This window comes from Anser anser (assembly GCF_964211835.1).
Source record: "Anser anser genome assembly, chromosome: Z".
Taxonomy (NCBI): domain Eukaryota; kingdom Metazoa; phylum Chordata; class Aves; order Anseriformes; family Anatidae; genus Anser; species Anser anser.
The window spans coordinates 60981827-61000910 of NC_139723.1; the positions used below are offsets into that span (position 1 = coordinate 60981827).

The 19084-nt window shown below is 40.3% G+C and overlaps 1 protein-coding gene across 8 annotated transcripts in view; it reads left to right on the plus strand.

The window, feature by feature from the left end:
- ARHGEF28 (Rho guanine nucleotide exchange factor 28) overlaps positions 1-19084 on the plus strand; it is a 126718-nt gene that overhangs the window by 45381 nt on the left and 62253 nt on the right. For 6 of the 8 annotated variants that reach the window (XM_083819016.1, XM_083819010.1, XM_083819013.1 and 3 more), the window contains 3 exons: positions 3383-3455; positions 7821-7867; positions 9267-9327. In XM_083819016.1, coding sequence (XP_083675142.1) covers positions 3383-3455; positions 7821-7867; positions 9267-9327 — 181 coding nt within the window. The remainder of the gene's footprint in view (positions 1-3382; positions 3456-7820; positions 7868-9266; positions 9328-19084) is intronic. The other 2 variants (XM_083819014.1, XM_083819015.1) reach the window with 1 other exon arrangement.

A 19084-nucleotide genomic window follows, 5' to 3' on the forward strand; every position in this document is an offset into this window, starting at 1 on the left:
GTTCCATCTTTCTTTGTACCAGTGTAATGCCTGCGAGCCTTTATCAGGTATTGTGAGAAAAATCTCAATTTTCTTCAGACAGGATCTTCTGTGAAGCTATTTTATTCGCGATTGCAATGGCAGGTGTCTTGCCAATTAGGAGCGCATCTTAGTAAGCAAATCATAACCTTTTATTCCCTATTACCCGACACCTGATCACCTCCCCTGTTTCCTCATTGCCTGAGTACTACAGGTTCACAAGCTACTCAACGCTCCTCTATACCATATATGTACATTTTTTCTTTTTTTTCAACCCTTTAATTTCTCCCTTTTCATTTTTTTCCCCTTTCTTATGTTTTGAGAACCTGTGATCTTTGTTTTACTGTTCCCACACTGCTCATCCTGTTTTTCTCAAGCTTCTACCTTATTTTGGAACAGTGAGGCCTTCTACTGTCCACTTATCTACTTAGCATTTCTCCTTGTTATGACTACACAACTACCTTGGAATACAGAAAATTAGTTCTCTACTGCAAAAACACAACTTAGTTTCTCACAGTACCAACCCCAGTGTATTATAAACAGCAAGAAAGTACAGATTATGGACTTTTGCTGTGGAGGAATTTATGGTGCACTGGGTCTTATTTTGCTGTAAGGTATCTGGAGCACTGCTGTGATACCTTCAGGACATGCTTAAATTTACGTAAACTAAGAAGGTTAGGAGTTGAAAACCTGAGGTTTTAAATAGCAGTGCAGGTGCTCACCTATAATTTTGGATTGAGACTGCATGTCTCAATCATAGTTCTAGCTCATGACATAAAATTAGTGAGCTAAAAAGACACTGAAAATAGTCAGGGTTTTCTCGTTTTCTGGTCTTAAAGTTTAGCTTTCCTTTTCCTTGTTTAATTTCAGCAGTCCTTATTTGTGTGCTAATTTTCCCTGAGTCACATTTGTTATATTACACATGTTCTTATAACAGAACATAAGCTACTTGTTATGTTTAACACAAAAACGTAAGGTGTGATTTTTTGTACAACCCTTGTATGTAATCTTGTGTGTTTACTGCCAAGATTTTGATTTGCTCCCATACAAAAAAAAGTTACTCTGTATTTGTAGCTTGCAGAATACCTACAATTTGTGTGTGGTTTTCCCATGGAAACGATAGTAAACCCAGTGGCAAAACCAAGACGGTAATGAGGAATGCATTGTTATTTATATCGTTGGCTTTTTCTTAAACTCATCAAATCCTAGTTCTTCTTGCGGTATTGGAAATGGAGAAAGAAAGTGTGGTATGGTAGATGTTTGCACAGCTTTCAGAAACAAAAACTCTATGAGCTTGCAAAATTCTGTACTTAAAGAAAAAAGCCCATCAGCTTTCAGTTGTGCTTTTCCCTTTTGTTCATTCCTGTAGTTGTAGCAGTCTAGATTCTTCTTTGTGGGGACCCTATGTCCATCCCAGCATCAGTGTTGCACTTCTTTTATTGAAACTGAAATAAGTCAGAATAATTAGGAAGGTCACAGGGTTTGGTTAATTTTCTACAGACCAGGTGTCATCCTGAAATGTCTGTGGGGAGGTAATCAAACTGTCATGTTTAGACTACGTATTATATCCAACAAGTAAAGTAAAATTAATTTTTGTTCTGTTATAAATGACTTGCAGCCCTTAGCTGGATCCAAAGCATAAGGTGGGTGTCAGAGATTTCAAGATATGTAGTTTCAAAATAGAGGTAGAATTTACAGCTGTACTTGGAACATTTAGCTCCAAGACAGTAAATCTAGTTTACTGTATTTTGAGACTGTATAAATGCCCACATTGTTATTTTTGGTTTGAGTCAGAAAAAGACATGGACTAAACAGAAAGAGCTTGTGTCGATTATGGTGGCAAGCAGCACTGGATTTGTGTGTGTGAAATGGACGGCTAAGGGAGCAGCAGAAGCTACTTTTGTGTTTATTCACACAAGCAAATCCTGATCTTTCACATTTATGTTTTTCACTCCCTAGCTGTGGCTTCCTATTAGCCCCTTCACTATTCCTTGCAAGTCTGAAAGAGCAATGGAAAAGTTAAAACAAACAAGATTGTCAGTAAGCTTGAGTTACTGGTGCAGAAATCTTGCCTTCACTGGAAACCCCCAGGGGCTGTGCAATTCAAAAAAGTTTAAACCCACAAGTTTAAAACTCTTTGAAGCAGAAATGGCCCCATGGAGGTAGCAGCATCCATCAGTGAGGCTGCAGGGAGCACGCAAGGGTTGGAGGAGGGTGGGTTGGAGGGAGGACATAGGGAGGCAGCAGTGGAAAGGTGAGCTTGAGGTTTGTCTTGCACCTCCAGCAGAGCTGTAACCAGTGGGTAGAGGTGATTGGTTTGCTGGAAACACACAGAGGAAGAATCCTCCACAAGAGAAGAAGCAATCCATGGACTGAAGTCCACACATCAAATGGTGTCAGGGTTTAAAAAAAAATAAAAATAAAAAGAGGGCAAAACAGAGTAATCGTCCAAAATGAGTAAGATAATTTACATTTGAAAAAGTAATTTTGTATCCTGGTGTTGGATAGATTTTGTGATTTCTCAAAGAGGAGTTGACTGCAATGACTTATTTCTGACAGGTAGCTGTAGGAGTAGGAAAGCGTGGGAGCTGAGAAGAATGTAACTGGGCCCACCAAGGGGGAGAAAGAGCTGGAATGATAGCTGTGTGGCTTTCAAAGCAATTTGGGTGCAAAATTCAGACATCAAAATAATTCATTATCATCTCTAACTTTCTTTCTTGAGGTTAAACTACCATGCCATTATCTGCTTGCTGCTCCGAGAGATGACAAATACATGGGAATCCTAGCTGTAGATGGAAAGATTAAAAGCAGTAAAACTGGAGGTGAAACTAACTACTTGAAAGGAGACAGTCTCTCCTCCATTCCCTTTTCTTACATTCTTTGAATGTAATTGCTAAAGTAAGTGACTGGACCTGACCACCCCCCTTTCATTGACAGCAGAGCAATGCCTGCTCTGTGTGTGCTTGAGTGAAGGGTCAGACAAGCAAGGGACTCCTGCTTGCAGGCTGGGTTTGCTATGCAGTCAGTGTTTAGTCCTGATTTAGGCTCTTTGTATTTCTTATCAGTAAAAACTGCTCTTTATAGGCATGCTGACAAGGTTAACCAGGCTTCTGGACAGAGCCACTCTACCTAACTGCTGTGCTGCCTTTCTCATAGAGAATGAAGTTACTGTAAGCATAGGGTAATTTTCCTCTTGAGAGAGGGAAACTGATAAAATATTCTGTGGAACCTCTGTCAAGCATTTTTAGTATTATGTAGAATTTATTTGTTTGCTAGTCTTTGATTTTGTTTTAAAATTTTTACCTAAATGTCATGGATATCAAATACAGCTACTGTCATTTTGATATATATTTCTTTTTTATAGAGTATTCATTCAAACCGAGTTGAGACAGTGGAAGGTCCAAAAATGCCCTGCAGTACGACAAGCTCTGTAGAAGGTACAGTTTCTTATTCCATATTGTTAAACTCTCTAAAAGTTCTGGAAAGTTGGCATAGATTCATACACTATTTATTTATTTGGGAAGATCATGTTACATATGACATTAGAGACCTGTAAGTATGCAACAGTGGAATACACAAATCATACACTATGAGAGATTTGTAAATCATTATACTCCCTACAGAGCATTGTTTTTCCAGTGTCAAACTGAAATTGTTCAAAAAATGTTATGGCATGCATAGTGACTGGAAAGGCCTTAATTAACTTTATTGCAAAAGCCAGAAAAATGTCAGTAGTTTCCAGCAGAGGGCAGTGTTTAACTGAATGAACACTGCAGCCTGAAAATGCCAGCAAAATGAATCAAATTAATAAAGATCAGAGTGGATTACAAAAGAGTAACTTCTTGTGTGAACAGTTTTGGGATCCAGGCCAAATGTCTTGATGTGGCAAAACTCCCATGTATTTCTATTAAACATTCAATGTATTGTTGAGTGGTTTACCTCCATAAGGGTTGCAGGACTGTACTTTCCAATCAGAACTCCCTTTCATTGCCAAGATGCATCATTGTGTATGTACCTTAGAGCAAGGATCACTTAGAGCTGAAAAGAAAATCACAACAAAAAGACATTCCTAAGCATCAGGAGTGTGGAAGTTGGGATATTTGATGTATGCTTGTTAGAAATTAATTAAAACTTTTAATCCATTTGCTTATGAGGCTGGTGCTGTATGTTGAGATCAAGTGTCTTGCTAAGAACAGTGAGCTCTCTGAGAGTGTCTGGTCTGGCTAAGTGGCTGCTCTGGTGGCAGCCCTGCTGAGAGCAGCATGAATATGAGCACTTGCATAAACCTTTGGCAGGCTCCCTACCAGGCTGGACTGTATTTCCAGGTGGCATCAGCTAGAAGTTTTCGGTGAATAGATAAACCAGTGAAACAATGTAGTTCACAGGTAAAAAGGTAGGTTACTGCTGTTAGTGCTGGAAAAGGAACTTTAATATCTCCAGCAGTGTTCAGGCAGCAATTATCATGCCAGTAGAAGGTAAATTTGCAGAGAAACAATAAACAGCAGTTAGCAGTTGCAAACTATACATCTGTATTGCAACTGTAAACGGCAGTTTCCTTTACAGAGTATGTGGATGGCTTTGATGATGCAGCATGCACATTGACTCAGTATATTCCTCTGAGGGCCATACTCCGACCAGCATGATCTTTGTATTTCTCTTCATGGATAGAAAATGAATGGCATGGCATCGTAACACTATATGTGGTACTAACTAGGGCAATACAACTTCTAAGTGATAATTACTTTGATGTTTTCACCAAAGGCAGTTTTTATTTGGCCTGACTTGGGGCAAGCAGTTAATGAACAAAAGTGGGTATTGATTGCCCCGGGAGAGAATCATGAGTTCGGGATGGACTGCATTCTGGTTGGATTCTGGTTGCAGGGCTTCTTGTTTGGGATTCTGGTTGTAAAGATCCTCATATAGTACATATATCACGTCAAGATCTACAAAGATATTTGAACGCCTACCTCTTTGTATTTTCAGTGGAAGCTATGTAGTTTTGTGCCTTTATGGATCAGAGCTGTTTTGTGCCTGATTTGGATTTAAAAAAAAATATCTCATTTCAGACAAGAGAAGTACACCACATTTTAATAGTATCCAATAAACCACACAAACCACTGTGAAACTGGTTTGGTAGTGTCAAACAAATCAGTAACAAGCTGATCAGACTTGCACTTTTTGCATTCTGCATTGTCTACATGTATACAGGGGGAGCCCTTTATTATTATTTTCACATTGATGGGCAGCAAAGTTTTTTTTTTTTTTTTTTTTAATTTCACATGTTTTGGTATCCTCCTCAGTCACAACATTTCTATCAGCCAGGATTCTTTTTTTTTTTTCTTTTTTTTCTTTTTTTTTTCACCACCTACCACCAAATCCAGATGTTGAAAATTCATTAATCATCAGTACTGGTGACTTGTAGTCTGTGTTATACTCTCCAGCTCTCCACTCTCCATCGGCAGGCATTCAGGAGACACAAAGAATTTTTTTTTTTCGTAGATCTAATTAAAATCATTACCTCTACAAGTAAAACTAATATGAAACGATTAACAGAGTGTTTTTTACTATGTTCTCAGTTGCATTCAGTGAACTCCTTTGCAAAATGGCTGCTACGCTTAGGATATTAATTGGTGCATTAATGTCATGAAAGGATCCCCCCTCAGATTTCAGAACTGCTGCCATTTAGAGAATAAATAACCACTCCGTTCAGAGTGGGCCTAAAGTCAAGATTAACAGTCCTTTAAAACACAATGCTTTTAGAAGCCCTGAGCTTTTATCTGCAAGAGGTTGCTATAGCAGTACATTGCTTGTTGTGAAATGCAATCAAGTGAAAGTAGTGGGTCGGTGTAAGTTGATACTACTAGCTTAGCAGTGAATCTCTCAAAGCAACTTCATTAAATTAAAATACATGGAGTGATACACTATCCGGTAAGGATGAAGAACAAGAGGTGAAGTGGATGGTATTTTGGTTAATTCAGTAGTTTGTGCCTTTTCTCTGTTTTCTGACCTTAAAATTCCATGTCTGTAAGTAGACTGAATGCTGTTATCTGGAGGTATAAGCCATTTGCTTCTGCATAATAACTGTTAGCTATAGAGGAAACAGCTTTTCTTCTGAGAATTTTAAGACTGGATGATGATAATAATTTCATGTCAGTACTGTAAAGAAAAATCTGGAAGAACATGGACATTCATTTTCTGGAAGTGATGTTTCAAAAATGGCACTTCTCCCACTGAAGCTTTTAAAGTAAGTTACTGTGGTCAGAGTTACAAAAAAACAAAAAACAAAAAACAAAAAACAGAACTGTGAAGGGACACAGAGAGCTTGAGGCAGAGCCAGCAATCAGCATGGAGAAGCTGGCAGGGCTTCATGCTACTGGCAGGTGTCGGGGAGCTGGGGTGGCCTGTGCCTGCCAGCCTTGTGTGAGGATGGATGCAGATGCACCTCATGCACAGGACTCTGTCAGTGTTGCAATGCAAGGGAAGGGGAATGCAAGGTATGTATTTGACTGTTGCAGCAGGTTCATTAAAGAAGGTGAAATAATTAAGAATTAGCAGCTGAGATACTGATCAGCATGAACCCAGGCCTTTGCAATTCTGACTCACACCAGCATCCAGAGGCTGTGCGGAGTTCAGAGACTACAGGTGCTCTGATTGCACTGGGCCCTTCCCTTCCCTTCCCTTCCCTTCCCTTCCCTTCCCTTCCCTTCCCTTCCCTTCCCTTCCCTTCCCTTCCCTTCCCTTCCCTTCCCTTCCCTTCCCTTCCCTTCCCTTCCCTTCCCTTCCCTTCCCTTCCCTTCCCTTCCCTTCCCTTCCCTTCCCTTCCCTTCCCTTCCCTTCCCTTCCCTTCCCTTCCCTTCCCCATATACTCATGCAATACTAGGAAGGGACTGAGTTGCCACATAACCTACCATTCTTCAAGGCACTTCCCCAAACCACCCTGTATCAGCTGCTGAGTCATGCTTAGTTTAATGATTTGCTGGAGATGGGGAATTGAGAGGGATTTGTGTAGGTGACAGCAGACTTGAACCTCAATTTGAAAGATTCAGTCAAAAAAAACAAAACAAAAAAACAACGCATATTTACCAGCATAACTCTGGTGGTATAATTGTTATTATTTAACATATACTTAGTAAATAATAATGTTCCTGGAAGCCTGGGTGATTCTGGTGTTCATTTGCATTCCTGTAGCCAGATTACTCCCCTTTGCTGTTTCACAATAGTGCTGGAGGCTGTTTGGGCAAAACTTGCAAAGTGTGATCCTGGTTTTGTGTGTGCTGTGTCCTTTCCCACAGTTCTGAGAAGAAACTGTAAAAGAGAGAGTGACAGAAATTATTTTTTTCCCCTTGTGTGTGTGTATGTGTTTGTGTGAAGATGTGAGGTCTAATTTTGGAAAATACACAAGATCTCTTCAGGGAAAGAAACAGATCCCAAATGCTCTGCAGAGTTGGTGCAAAGCACAGAACAAGAAACAGTGGTTTTTGAACACTTTGGTGGCTCATCAGCAGCTGCCCGACAAGTCACCATGTTTTCCTAGCCTTTGGTTTCAATAGCTTGTTCATAATTGGCCCATGACAATAACATAGCACTTGTTGTGCATCTAGCCTGCCTGCTGCCCACCCACGGGAATGCTGTTTTGGGGGGATGCATGGGCTGCACAAGTCCATTGTTCTGGCTTGCCTGCATGTTTGTGTGCTCGTTGTTCCCCCTCCTATCTGAAAAAGAAGAGAGTCCAGCAGCAGAAGCCAAAGCAGATCCAAACTGAATTCGCTTGCTGTTAAAGGCAGGAATCTTTGCTTTTGCAGGTCCTGTGAACTTGACATCTGATGAATTGTCCCAGGATGATGTGAAGGTACAGATTTCTCCTTATACAAGTAGCTAAGCTCCCTTTAGGCTCAGGGGCAGCAACCTTTGCTTGGCTATCTGAGGATCTCTCAGAGCTAACAAATAAGGTGACTAATGTCTGCCAGCCAATATTTCCTGTCCATTCCTATCCTGTGGGAATAGTTATGTGTGCAGATGATTATCATTCGAAGGAACCTGTTATGTGGTTGTGGGCCAGAAAGATGGGTCACAGAAGCAAGCTCTGCTTTTCGACCAGAAAGCTCTTGTGTTTGTGGCCATCCTGAGTGCCTTTAGGCAGCCTGCGGCTCAGCTGCTGGTCTGCGGGGTCAAAACCTGTCTCCTGTGAGCATCTGCTTCGTCCTTGAGGTGGCATGGTCTGCTACACCTGAGAGAGACTTCGTGGGTAACTGTGAGTTTTCAACTGAGAAAAATGCTTGCTGTAGAAAAGATAACAGTTCCCATTGTCTTTTACATGGAGGTCTCAAACAGCTTTTGTGGAGGAAAAAATATTTTTGAGAAAACACATTCTGTTTTTCTTTCATTTTTTTTTTCTTGACACCTTTTTAAGCCAGAAGTTTAAGTTTGATTATTAACTCAACTGGGTATGAAGTTAAATTATTTAGGTTGACAGAAACAAAATCTGGCAAATCTGGTAAAGGTATTATCTTTCGCATAGCTGGTGACTTTTGATTTTAATTAACATTTGAATTTTGGGAGTGTTGTTGGGCTGCCCCTTCTATTACATCCTGATTCGGAATGTGTTCCCCCCCCTCACTTCTTTTAAGTGCCAGCTCTAAAGAAGATTGACCATTCCTTTGAGATTGCAATCTGTGTCATCTTAAAAATATGTCTCTGCAGTGTGCATGAATTTCTGAGTCTATGCTGATAATGTCTGTTGGGGCAGAGTGTGCTAGCTCACAAATCATGCTGTGTGGTAGAAGGTTCTGGTACTGTGTTGACTGCCTATTGTTTTATGTTAGTGGAAAGTCTGTAGTTCACTCTATAGAGAATGAGCTGACCTATATTACTGCTATAGGCATGAACAGCTCAGGCATTAAAGGAGTCCTCTCAGAAATGTCTCTTTCCTCCAAAGCACTCTACTGGCTACTCTGGGCACAGTTAAACTTCTTAAGGAAGAAAACAGGAGTTTGCATGGAAAGTGAAATATGGTTTGGTCTCTTCTTTGACTATGAGTTTGAGTCCACAGGGTCAGCTTTATAATTCATTTTCATATCAGTCTGGGAGAGGCATTCTCTATCCGTTGCCTTTATTAAAATGACTTAAATGAGGTGACTGCTGCTTGATTTTGTTTGAACTGAATTCAGAAAGCCTGAAGCACAGCTTGTAACTAAGCACAAATGTAACTATTAATCTTAGAAGATCTAGCTAAAGTTTTCTGTTTCTAGCCTTTCCAAGATGCTGTGGTTCGTTCTAAAGAAAATGAAGATCATGTCCTCTTGGACATAGGTAAGAAATAATTAATCATTTTGACTTCCAAAAAGCTGTTGATACGTACTCTGATGCCACAAGGCGGTGTCTTTTAAAAAGGTGAATATCATTGATATTGCAACATAGCTTGGCAAAAGTTCAAATGAGTTATGTCTATGTCAAAGAGAGAACCTCTTTCAAAATGCTTCTAGTGTACATACACAGTGCATCCAACAGTGTCATGTTATCCTAGGATTTTTCAGCAGAATATCAACTGTTGTAGGAATAAGAATCTTGAAAACAATTTCTGATAGATCCAATGTATGTGACTGTAGATTAAATGAAGCATGTGGAAATGTTTAGATGTAACAGTGCAAAGTGCATTGTAGGGCTGGAAGGAGAATATAGCCAACTAGATTAAGACAGTGCATTTAGAGAATGAAAATCAAATGGAAAGGTGAGTATTTTCAAGTTTAGGGAAAGCTCCAAATGGAAAGTGCAACCATGGTTGCATACAAAGCAGAGCAAGGAGGAGAAAGACAAGTAGCTGAGCTCGGCCTGTGGGAGCTGCTGTGCCAGGCAGAGGCTTGCCTGTGGTCCAGTGCTGAGCTCAGGATGGCTGCATTCAGACCACTTGTGTGCAGGCTCTGGTGGCTGCAAAACCAAGAGTTGCCCTGTGTGTGTGCAAAGGGGGGGGATGTGCATGCATGAATAGAGACATTATATGTTAGAGAGAAATGAGCTGGCATAAACTCAGAGATATGGTTGTAAGATAAGAAAGCAGCAGATTATTTTAATAATCTCTCATTAAAATCATCATCTAGTTCTCAATATTTCTAGTTGTTGTTGGGTCAAATGCCTGTACTGCAGCAAGTCCAAATGCTTGTCTTGCTCTCCCATTCAAGTAATATGGGATCTGCATAACGAAATTGGTACTAGTAGCAAAAATATTAGTATGCATGGTTATACTGGCTTTAGTACTTTTGTGCATAGCACAGAATAGCAGTCCTTGTCTTGCACAAAAATGCAGTGCGTGTGCTTGCAATGTTACTTCCCACATGATCAAATCGTTTCTGTCAACGAAGACCAAAGTGTTGGGCTGCATCTCAGTGTAGGAGGGTGTGGAGCCATTGGGGAGTGATTATGGTTTGCTAATCTGAAGCCACATCTGCTCCAGTCTAAGCTCCGGTTACACCATCTGGAGCAAGCAGAAGGTAGCTGAAAAGCTGCAGAGTGGAAATTCTCCACCCTGAAATTATAGCTGATAGTTTTTTTTTCTTACCCATGAAATGAATTTTCCTTCTAAGTCATCATTTGCATAGGGCTGGATGTGACAGCAATAACAGAAGCCAAGCCCTCTGGCTTCAGAACAGTTCCCTCTCCTCTCTGAAGCTTGGATGGGCAGCTGTTGGCAGATCCTGGGTCCCCTTCAAGGAGCAAGCAAGAGACTTTGGCTGTGGTTCATACTGCTAGCTAGGAATGGTAGATTCTCAAAGGAGCTTCTGGGTGAAAAAATGGTGTACTTGCATACAGCTTGGAACAAGATTTAGGTGCTTAATATTTGATTTTAGCTTATTTTCTTAGGCATCTTATGCATTTACAAAAATAAATTATAAATACGTAGATAAATGTGTATATACACATATAAATGTGAACATATAAACCTTTTGTCCTGAGCACATGCTTAGCTTATATTAAACTCAGAAATATTACCTATTGTACCTCCTGTCTGAAAATGAACCTTCTCTCTCTTCACTGAATTGTAATCACCATGTAATACATCTAAGAGGTTGACTTACATGTGGAGAAGCTGCAGTGAAGTCTATTCCACTTGTTTTAGAACAGACTTCAGTAAATCACTGTAGTTGAAAATGTGCTCACACTGTGTGAATACTGGAGCATGGTCTCACTACTATGTGGGTTGTGAGCTCTCCTCACCCATCTCCCATCTCTGACTACTGAACTCAGCTGAAATTCAGCTTGTAGTGCTGACATTTGATGGGTTTTTGCTATTGACCTCAGCAGAGCTTGGAAGGCCTCCCATCAGCATTTTGTGTGAGAGGTGACAGGGTTAATGTGCAAGCTGGGGTTTAAGGGTGCTCTTGGATGTGCACTAAAAGGTGAAGGTAGGGAGGGAAAGGGATGAAATTAGGGTTTAGTGACAACCTAAAATTTATAAGTTGCCTTAAGCTGGTTTTATGGGTTTCTTTGAATATATAAAACAGTATATGTTCTAACCTGACTCACATAACCATATTGCTAAATGTCATAGTTTTATTACCCTGAATTGTTTTAAACTACTTAAAAAAATTGTTTGGTTGGCATTGTTTTTAAATGGCAACTCTTTTGGCAGGAAGAACACACAGTGGGGAATAAGAAGAGAAATGGAAATGGTTGTCAGTGGGGGAGAGGAAGAGGGAAAACAGCTGGGGGGTTGAGTGAGGAAGAATGAATAGAAACGAGCAAACTCTGGAATCTCACTAGGAAGTTGGATGAGTAAATCAAAGAGGACTTCTAAGAGCAAGAACACCAGTACTCTTTGAATGGGTTTCTTTGAATGGATGTAAGTTATTCTGCTTCTGCTTCTCACTCTTTTTCCACGTGGTTTGAGAAGCTTATCCAAAAATTGGTCTAGGCGTGGTGGGTCCTGGAGGGGTTCTGTTCATGCTTTCTGTCTTCACAGCCCTGCCATTTCAAATGTATTGACTGATGTGGTTCTTTCTGCTCACCCAACAAAGTTTTGGGAGTATCTTGCAAGGGTGCTCACAGCAGTCAGTAGGGTGCTAAAAGGATGCCAAGTCTTCTTGCTCCTTGTCTTCATATTTGGTTTGGGACCTGGCTGCCTCAGGCACTGTTTGATTCTCAGAGTTCAATTTGAAAAATTGCTCCCCTTGGCCTCTGCTGAGCAAGAGGCTCCACATCCTCCAGAATTGAGGGAGAGGACCTGGAGTCCCACCCTGATGTGTACTGGGGAGGTGAGGAACACCCATGGGAGGCCATGTGAACTGCATACGCTTTTTCCTAGGGTGAAGTGGGTTTGTCATATTCAAGAATTGAAAAAACAGGAGTACACTGGGGGGCACAAGAGAAAGCTGGAACAGGGTGAACAGTGGATGGCATAGAGACACCTGAATTCAGTGCTAGTCACACCTGCCAGTCTCCTTTCCCCCACCTCTCTCTCTCTCTCTCTCTCTCTCTCCCTCTCTCTTCTCTCTCTCTTGGAAGTTGCTAAAGAACAAAACAAAAAACAACACAAAAAGTCTTTTTTCAGTGAAAGAAACGCACTGGAAAGATTGAGAGAGGAAAAACAATATCCAGTTGGGGAGAGTGAATGAAAGAAACAAACAGGGAAGCAAGAAAATAAAGGATTTTATTTTTTTCTTTCAATAATAAGCATATGTATTATTGCCAAGCATTGTCATCCTCAAGAGTCAGCAGCCCTGTGCTTTCTGGGAGAGAGTCTAGGAGGTGACAGCTGAATGCTGTTACTGTTGGGCATGTGATGGTGTTAGCAGGGCATGTGTTTTTAAAGAGTTATAATTCCTTCCTGTTTTGTATAGCTGGTTTGGAAAGAGGATGTTCACAAGGCCATTTATAAAGCTGCAAAAGTTTCTCTTTTCCAACAAGAAAAATCTAACCCCCAGTTTTTCTTCCAAGGAAATATAACTTCAGGAAGGCAGGATGATGATAAATTTTCAAAATATTTTCCCTGTTCTCCTAGTTACAGTGCCAGTGACCTACTGGTGTCTGTGTAATCTAGTATGTTTGCTCTGCCAGTGGTGAAAGGGTTTTGCAAGCCAGGTTTTGCACTTTGAGAGATAAAAATACTGATGCCAAATTTTTGGCGGTTCTCTGTATGTGACCAGGCAGCTGTAAAACGTTTTTAGTAGAGTCTGTCCTTTGATTTTCATGGTTCCACAGAAATCCTAGTTTAACCACAGATCAGTTTAAGGAACAGAACACAATGATCTTCTTCTCTGTGTAAACCAGTAGGGCTGCACTGTAATCTGCAGAGAATCTGTTTTCAATGTTGCTGTTTTGTTCTTTTTTCAATTAGATTTCCTTACTGTGGTTGGTAAGACTTAAAAAGTTTTTTGTTTTGCTTAAATACAAAAAAGCATGGTTCTGCTGTCTAAAGTCCCTCCTCAACACAGTTTTTGTTAGGTCTGTAAAATAATTGATTCTTTTACTGATCAAGGTTAACTTTTTCACTCCCTTCTATTATTTATTTATTTATTTTTCCTTCAATGGGCAGAATATTTACATTTCGAATTGTTCTGAGTTAACTGTACCTGTTTTGAGATTGGAACCACAGGAGGTAATTTTATAGTTATTGACAGATAAAAGTGAAAGTTATATGTCGTGTTGCCTATTTGAGACAGTTACGAGAATCCTATGATTAATGCTAGGCAGATCTTTTGTGTTTGCAGTCCTGGCATGGTAGCACCCAATCTGGTCTTTCGCTTTTGTATGCTCGGGGAGAAGCTGTGTGATCCAGCCATTGTATCCGCAGTCCAGGAGCTGCAGACCTTTACTTCAGTTTCTGTTCTGTTACGGATTCAGCATGACCTTGGGCATGTCAATTATCTTTTCCCTGTATCTGTTATTCATCACAAGTAAGGAAGACCATGAAGAATGAGATGAGAAAGAGGCACTGCAATACTTAAGTGATTGAAGATATGCTGAAGAAGTTCAGGAAGATGGATTTGCAGTGGAAGGAGGCTTTTTTTTTTTTTTAAGACTGTTTTTTTTGGAAATGTGATGGGTTTGAAAATTGCAGAGAAAAATACTAGCTGAAGAAAACTGCAGTTATTGATGCAGCTGTCTTTTAATGACTGTGGCATTTATACTGTGCCCTTTTTCACTGAAGTTCTCATAGATCTTTATGGTGCTTCTTTTACTGAGCAAAACCTTTGTGTAGTTCCTTGCACCTTGCAGAACAGACACTTAACCTGGATCTGGTCTGTCAGAACCCTTCCAGAAACAACCTTTAAACAACATATAGCCTTTTTTTTTTTTTTTTTTGTAATTTCATTAGATAAAACATTTTCTTGTTTTTTTTTTTTTTTTTTTTTTTAAACTGTCTATAAACAACTGAGTGTTGAAGATAGCTGAATAGTTGAGAGCTAGAGAAGATGTGGGAAGAAAAATCTTCCTGGGATGTAAGCCTCAGCTGAGCTTAATTAAAAAGCTGTGGAGAAATCTGGAAGAAGAAGCATTAAGCAGTAAAACAAGCTTGTTCTTGTTTCTTGGAGTTTCCTCCACTCTTCATTTTCTGAGACATTACAATTCAAGTTAACCTCAAAAGGAAGACAGAAAGAGAAATGAACAAGCTACAAGCATGTGCTGTCTGGCTTCCCAGAACTTGTCCTTCTCCTCTGCCTAAAATCCAAAACAAATTTGCTCAACAAAATAATCCTTCAAAAAGAGGCTCTTTTTTCTGATGTTTAAATAAGCTTTTTTGCTTGTCTTCTGCCCAGTCTCATTTCACGCTAACGTAAATAAACAATCTGGGATATATCTAATGTCAAGCTACTCTTTAAATATGAAATGTATTCCAGAACTATATAGTGAAGAGAACAGTTGTAGTCTTGAAAATGCACAAATGAACACATTTCTCAGCTTTCTTCCTCCTTGAGAAGCAGTCCTTCCCTTGAAATCTTCCCTGAAACATGGAAAAGTGAATGTTTAATGAAATGGGTCTTTGGTGAACTTTTTGGCTGCTCAGGTTGCCAGTGTAATTGTAGACTCAACAACCAAGACATTGGCAAAACTTCAGTATAAGCAAGGTCCAATTCAAACTTTGGTGTGCTTTCATGTACGGCCACGTGTGTTGTCTGCGTTACTGGGACTTGCACAAGACTTTGTGGACCAGAAACCAGGAAGAAATTTCTGTTTATCCTAGCCCTTAATTCTCAAGCTTTTGCCAATAAACTCAGGAGACCTTTTCATCAAGACATGAGACAAACAGCAATGAGCTTTCTGTCCACAGTTGGACTGCACATCCCAGCTACCCTTTTGATGTGAATAGATGCTGGACAAGGAGAGCATTTAGTCAAATTATCTCACTATGTACGTTGCTGGAACTGCTTAGTGGTTGTTTCGGGAGTCAGGGCATAATGACATAATGACTGCTGTCACATGAAAGTAGTATTAATGAGCTTGTTACCCACACTGAGATTGTTATCCTAAACAACCAGGTGAATATATATATATATATATGTATGTGTGTATATATATATATTTTTTTTTTTTAAAAAAAAGGAAAGCATATCCAGTGAGTCATGAACCAGATTTCAGAAAGCTCTGAATCTGAAGAACACTGTGAAACCATAATATCATTACAGTAAACTGACTAACATGCAGCATTTGGGACAAAGCCTGAAATAATGCTTTTTGTCCAGTGGCTCTTTGGAGCTAGACTGACTCAGGGTTGAGCAGAGGTGGCGCTTTGCCTCAGTTTTGTAAGCTCTGAGCTCTTCTTCATCCCAGTCTCCTGGGTGTTATCCAGGGATTTTGCAGAACTAGTATTGCTTATGCAAACCTGGTTCTCTTACATTCTTAAAGGTGAATTGCTCCTTTAGTTTAGCAAAGAAATAAGATTTAAGTACCACAACTTAGAAGCAGTTGCTTTTCGAAGGAAAGATAAGTATTGCCAATAGGTCTTTGTGGAATGATGCAGCTTTCGTTGACTGTCATAAACATGGTATTTTTAACATGAAAACATTATTCTCATTATATCCATTCTGACTGAAGTTGTCATCCTAGTTTCAAAGAAAAAATAGGCAGAACAGCCTTAAAATTAATTTTATAATTCACATTGTAATTAGAAATATACCTGCAGGTGAGTAGCTAAAGAGTTAGATAAAAATGTAGATGTTATGGCCTCCTCTCAGTCTGGATCTTTTACAACACTGTGATTCTATGTGCACTGTCTGGAGTTAGTAAAAGGATACATCCCTGGGGAAATAAATGCAATGGAGCATAAAAATGCTTGGACTGGCAATCTAGCTTAAAGTGAACCAGAACGCAGTGCACGCAAACTGGCTCTGCTTCTTCTGCCGTCGGCCGTGACTCGAGTGCTTCAGTAAACTCTGTTATCTGTGTACAACAGCATTTTAGAGACAGGTCAGGTGGCCTGCCACTCTCACTGGGGTCTCTGTGAAAGTAGTATCTTGGTTCATCTTCAGACTACTGCCCAAGAAATTGCACAAATAAATAAAAGAAAAAATCAACCCAAATTTATAGCACCACATCTTTATTTTTATGTTTTATTAATATTTCTGATGTTTGTATACACAGCTTTGATAGGAGATGCTTATTTCAGAAAAGGGGACGTTAATGTGGGTGGGTTTTGTCACTGGCTGCTTGAATGGAAAGGTGGAGAATGCTTGCAAGAATTTCAAGTAGGAGATGAGGGGACTGAGGGCTCAGGGCCATTTAATCTTATATCAGAATTTACCTGGCTTTGATACTTACCTTCACCTAGGGCTTTTCTAGTAGAGAAAAATCTGCCTCTGTAAATGGTGGTGAGAGGAAGAGGCTCCATAATGATAAACACTGATGATCTTTCATAGGGCTGTTGCTAGCACTAACCTGTAGCATTGTTGGGGTTGAAACAGTGAAAAGCAGATGTGTTTGCTGACAAATGTGTGCAGTACAGGAAGGTCGCAATTCCCCCTTCCTCTCCAGTGCTCTTCCCCTTCCCTGCAGTGTTCCCCTTGACGGTGACATGGGACGGGGAGTTTTGCACGCAGTTTCAATGAAAGAGACAGGTTCTACCAAATACTGTCAAAATTTGGGCAGTGTTGATGGCCAGTGAATGCTGCCTGAATCTTTTTGTGATCCACTGCTATGCAGTTTAAATTCCAAGTTGTTGTGTTGCTAGTGGGAGGCCTTCTCAGATCTCCTTCGCTTGTGCACAAAGAAAGGAAATAAATACATCAGAAAAGACAGTTCTCTAAACTGAATGAATGAATTACCCGTTGGAAGCTCAGCAGTAAGAAAGATCATAAAAACAAATTGGGGAGGTCATCTGCCAAGATCTTAAGGATCTGGACTTTGTTCTGTGTTTTTCAGTGTATTCATCAATGATTTGGGAAAGGGAGAGGGGGAGAAGAGAGATGTGGCAGTTTTCTGACAATTCCAGTGTAAACTTCTATGAGAAAGATCCAGGTGTTTGTCAGAGAAGAGAAGTGGTAAAGATTTTTTTTTTTTTTTTTTTGTGACAAGCTGTCCTATGGGAACTGTGATGCTGTTGCTGGCAGCAATCTTCACAATCACCATATAATTGCTGTGGGCAGGTGGAAAGAACATTTGGGTTGGAGTGTGCATGGTGTGTGGGAACTGGCTGGTAGCACTTTGCTTTCAGTCACCTTTAATTCACATTTGCTGAATTTTCAAAACAGCGATTAGGTTTACAGCCAGGTAATGTAGATATTTTGTCCAGGTACATTGGCAGGTCCTTTCTGTGACCTTAGACAAACAGTGGAGCGAAGATGGTAGGAAAGTCACATGGACCTGTGGGTCACGGAAGTCAGCGGAGAAAGGCACGTAGCCTTTTCTATGTTATCTTTTCTTGTCAGAGTCTTCTCCACAGTTTAGGGAAATGAACTCTGCTGGTCCTGCGACAGAATGAAGCTGGGGGAAATCAACTTTGTCCCTAATGTTGGTGAGGACTGTTCAGAGCAAACTGGGGAGGGCATTTCTGTCAAAGCCATTGCTCATGCAGTTCTCATAACCCACACCCAATGTAGACCATCACCAGTCCTGTTTCTGGGGTCATTAGCCTTGTAGATCTGTTCTCCATCTGGGAAAGGGGCACCTAACTCAAAGGGGTCTTCTCTTTCTGGCCTGCCAGAGAGCTAGCTACCAGCTATGGGGCTGTTTTAGCAGTGTTTCAGGAGAGGGAGATCACATCCCCCACACCACTTTGCTATGAGGCTGTCTTCTAAGTGCCCTGGGGAGGTGATGGTGCTGTTCCATGGAAACTGTAAATGCTGGTGACATTCCTGTACTTCCTTCCGTCTTGCCACGAGTGGAGGGAGCGGTCTGACAACAGACAATAGACAATTTATCTCTGAAAAACATTTATATCATACGGGTGTGTTTTGGCAAGCGTTAGGTGAAAGAATTTAAGGCATTGCATTAGTATTTATCAAAAGCATTAGCCTTAGGTAATGCACACAAAAAACATTTGTTCTTTATCTTCACTTAACATCTATACGTTGATATACATAATTGAAAACATTTTACAAGGAAAGTAAGGTTAACATTTTCCAGCTAGAAAGCACCTTTTATCTTATAAGCCGCCAAATCTCTGTGCCAGCTGCATGCAAATACCACCACTGAAATGCTGCCACTTTGGAGATGATGACTGGGAGGTGAGATGTAGATTGGATCATCCCCCAAAGTGCAAGAATGGGGAGAAAAATATTTTTAGCCATAGACTGTAAGGCAAAGCAAAGCCCTTCTTCATGGCAAAAAGCAGCATGAGATCTTCAGTGGCTGCAGAAAGAAGTTCTACAAGCAAGAAAAAACCCAAACAGAGCAAATAATGTGAGTGGTATTCAATTAGCCCTTCAGAAATAGTGGCATAAGGTTGATAATTTATCTGCACTTTCAGAATGCAATTGACAAATTCTCATGCAAGTTCCTATTCAGGGGAGATTGCAGTAAGTATGTAAAAAGCCTAAGATTTGCCCAAGAAATAGAGAATGAATAGCAGGAGTAAATGATCAGGTTTTTATCACAGCAGAAGTTTAAAAGCAGGATTCTCCAAGTATTATGTAATAGG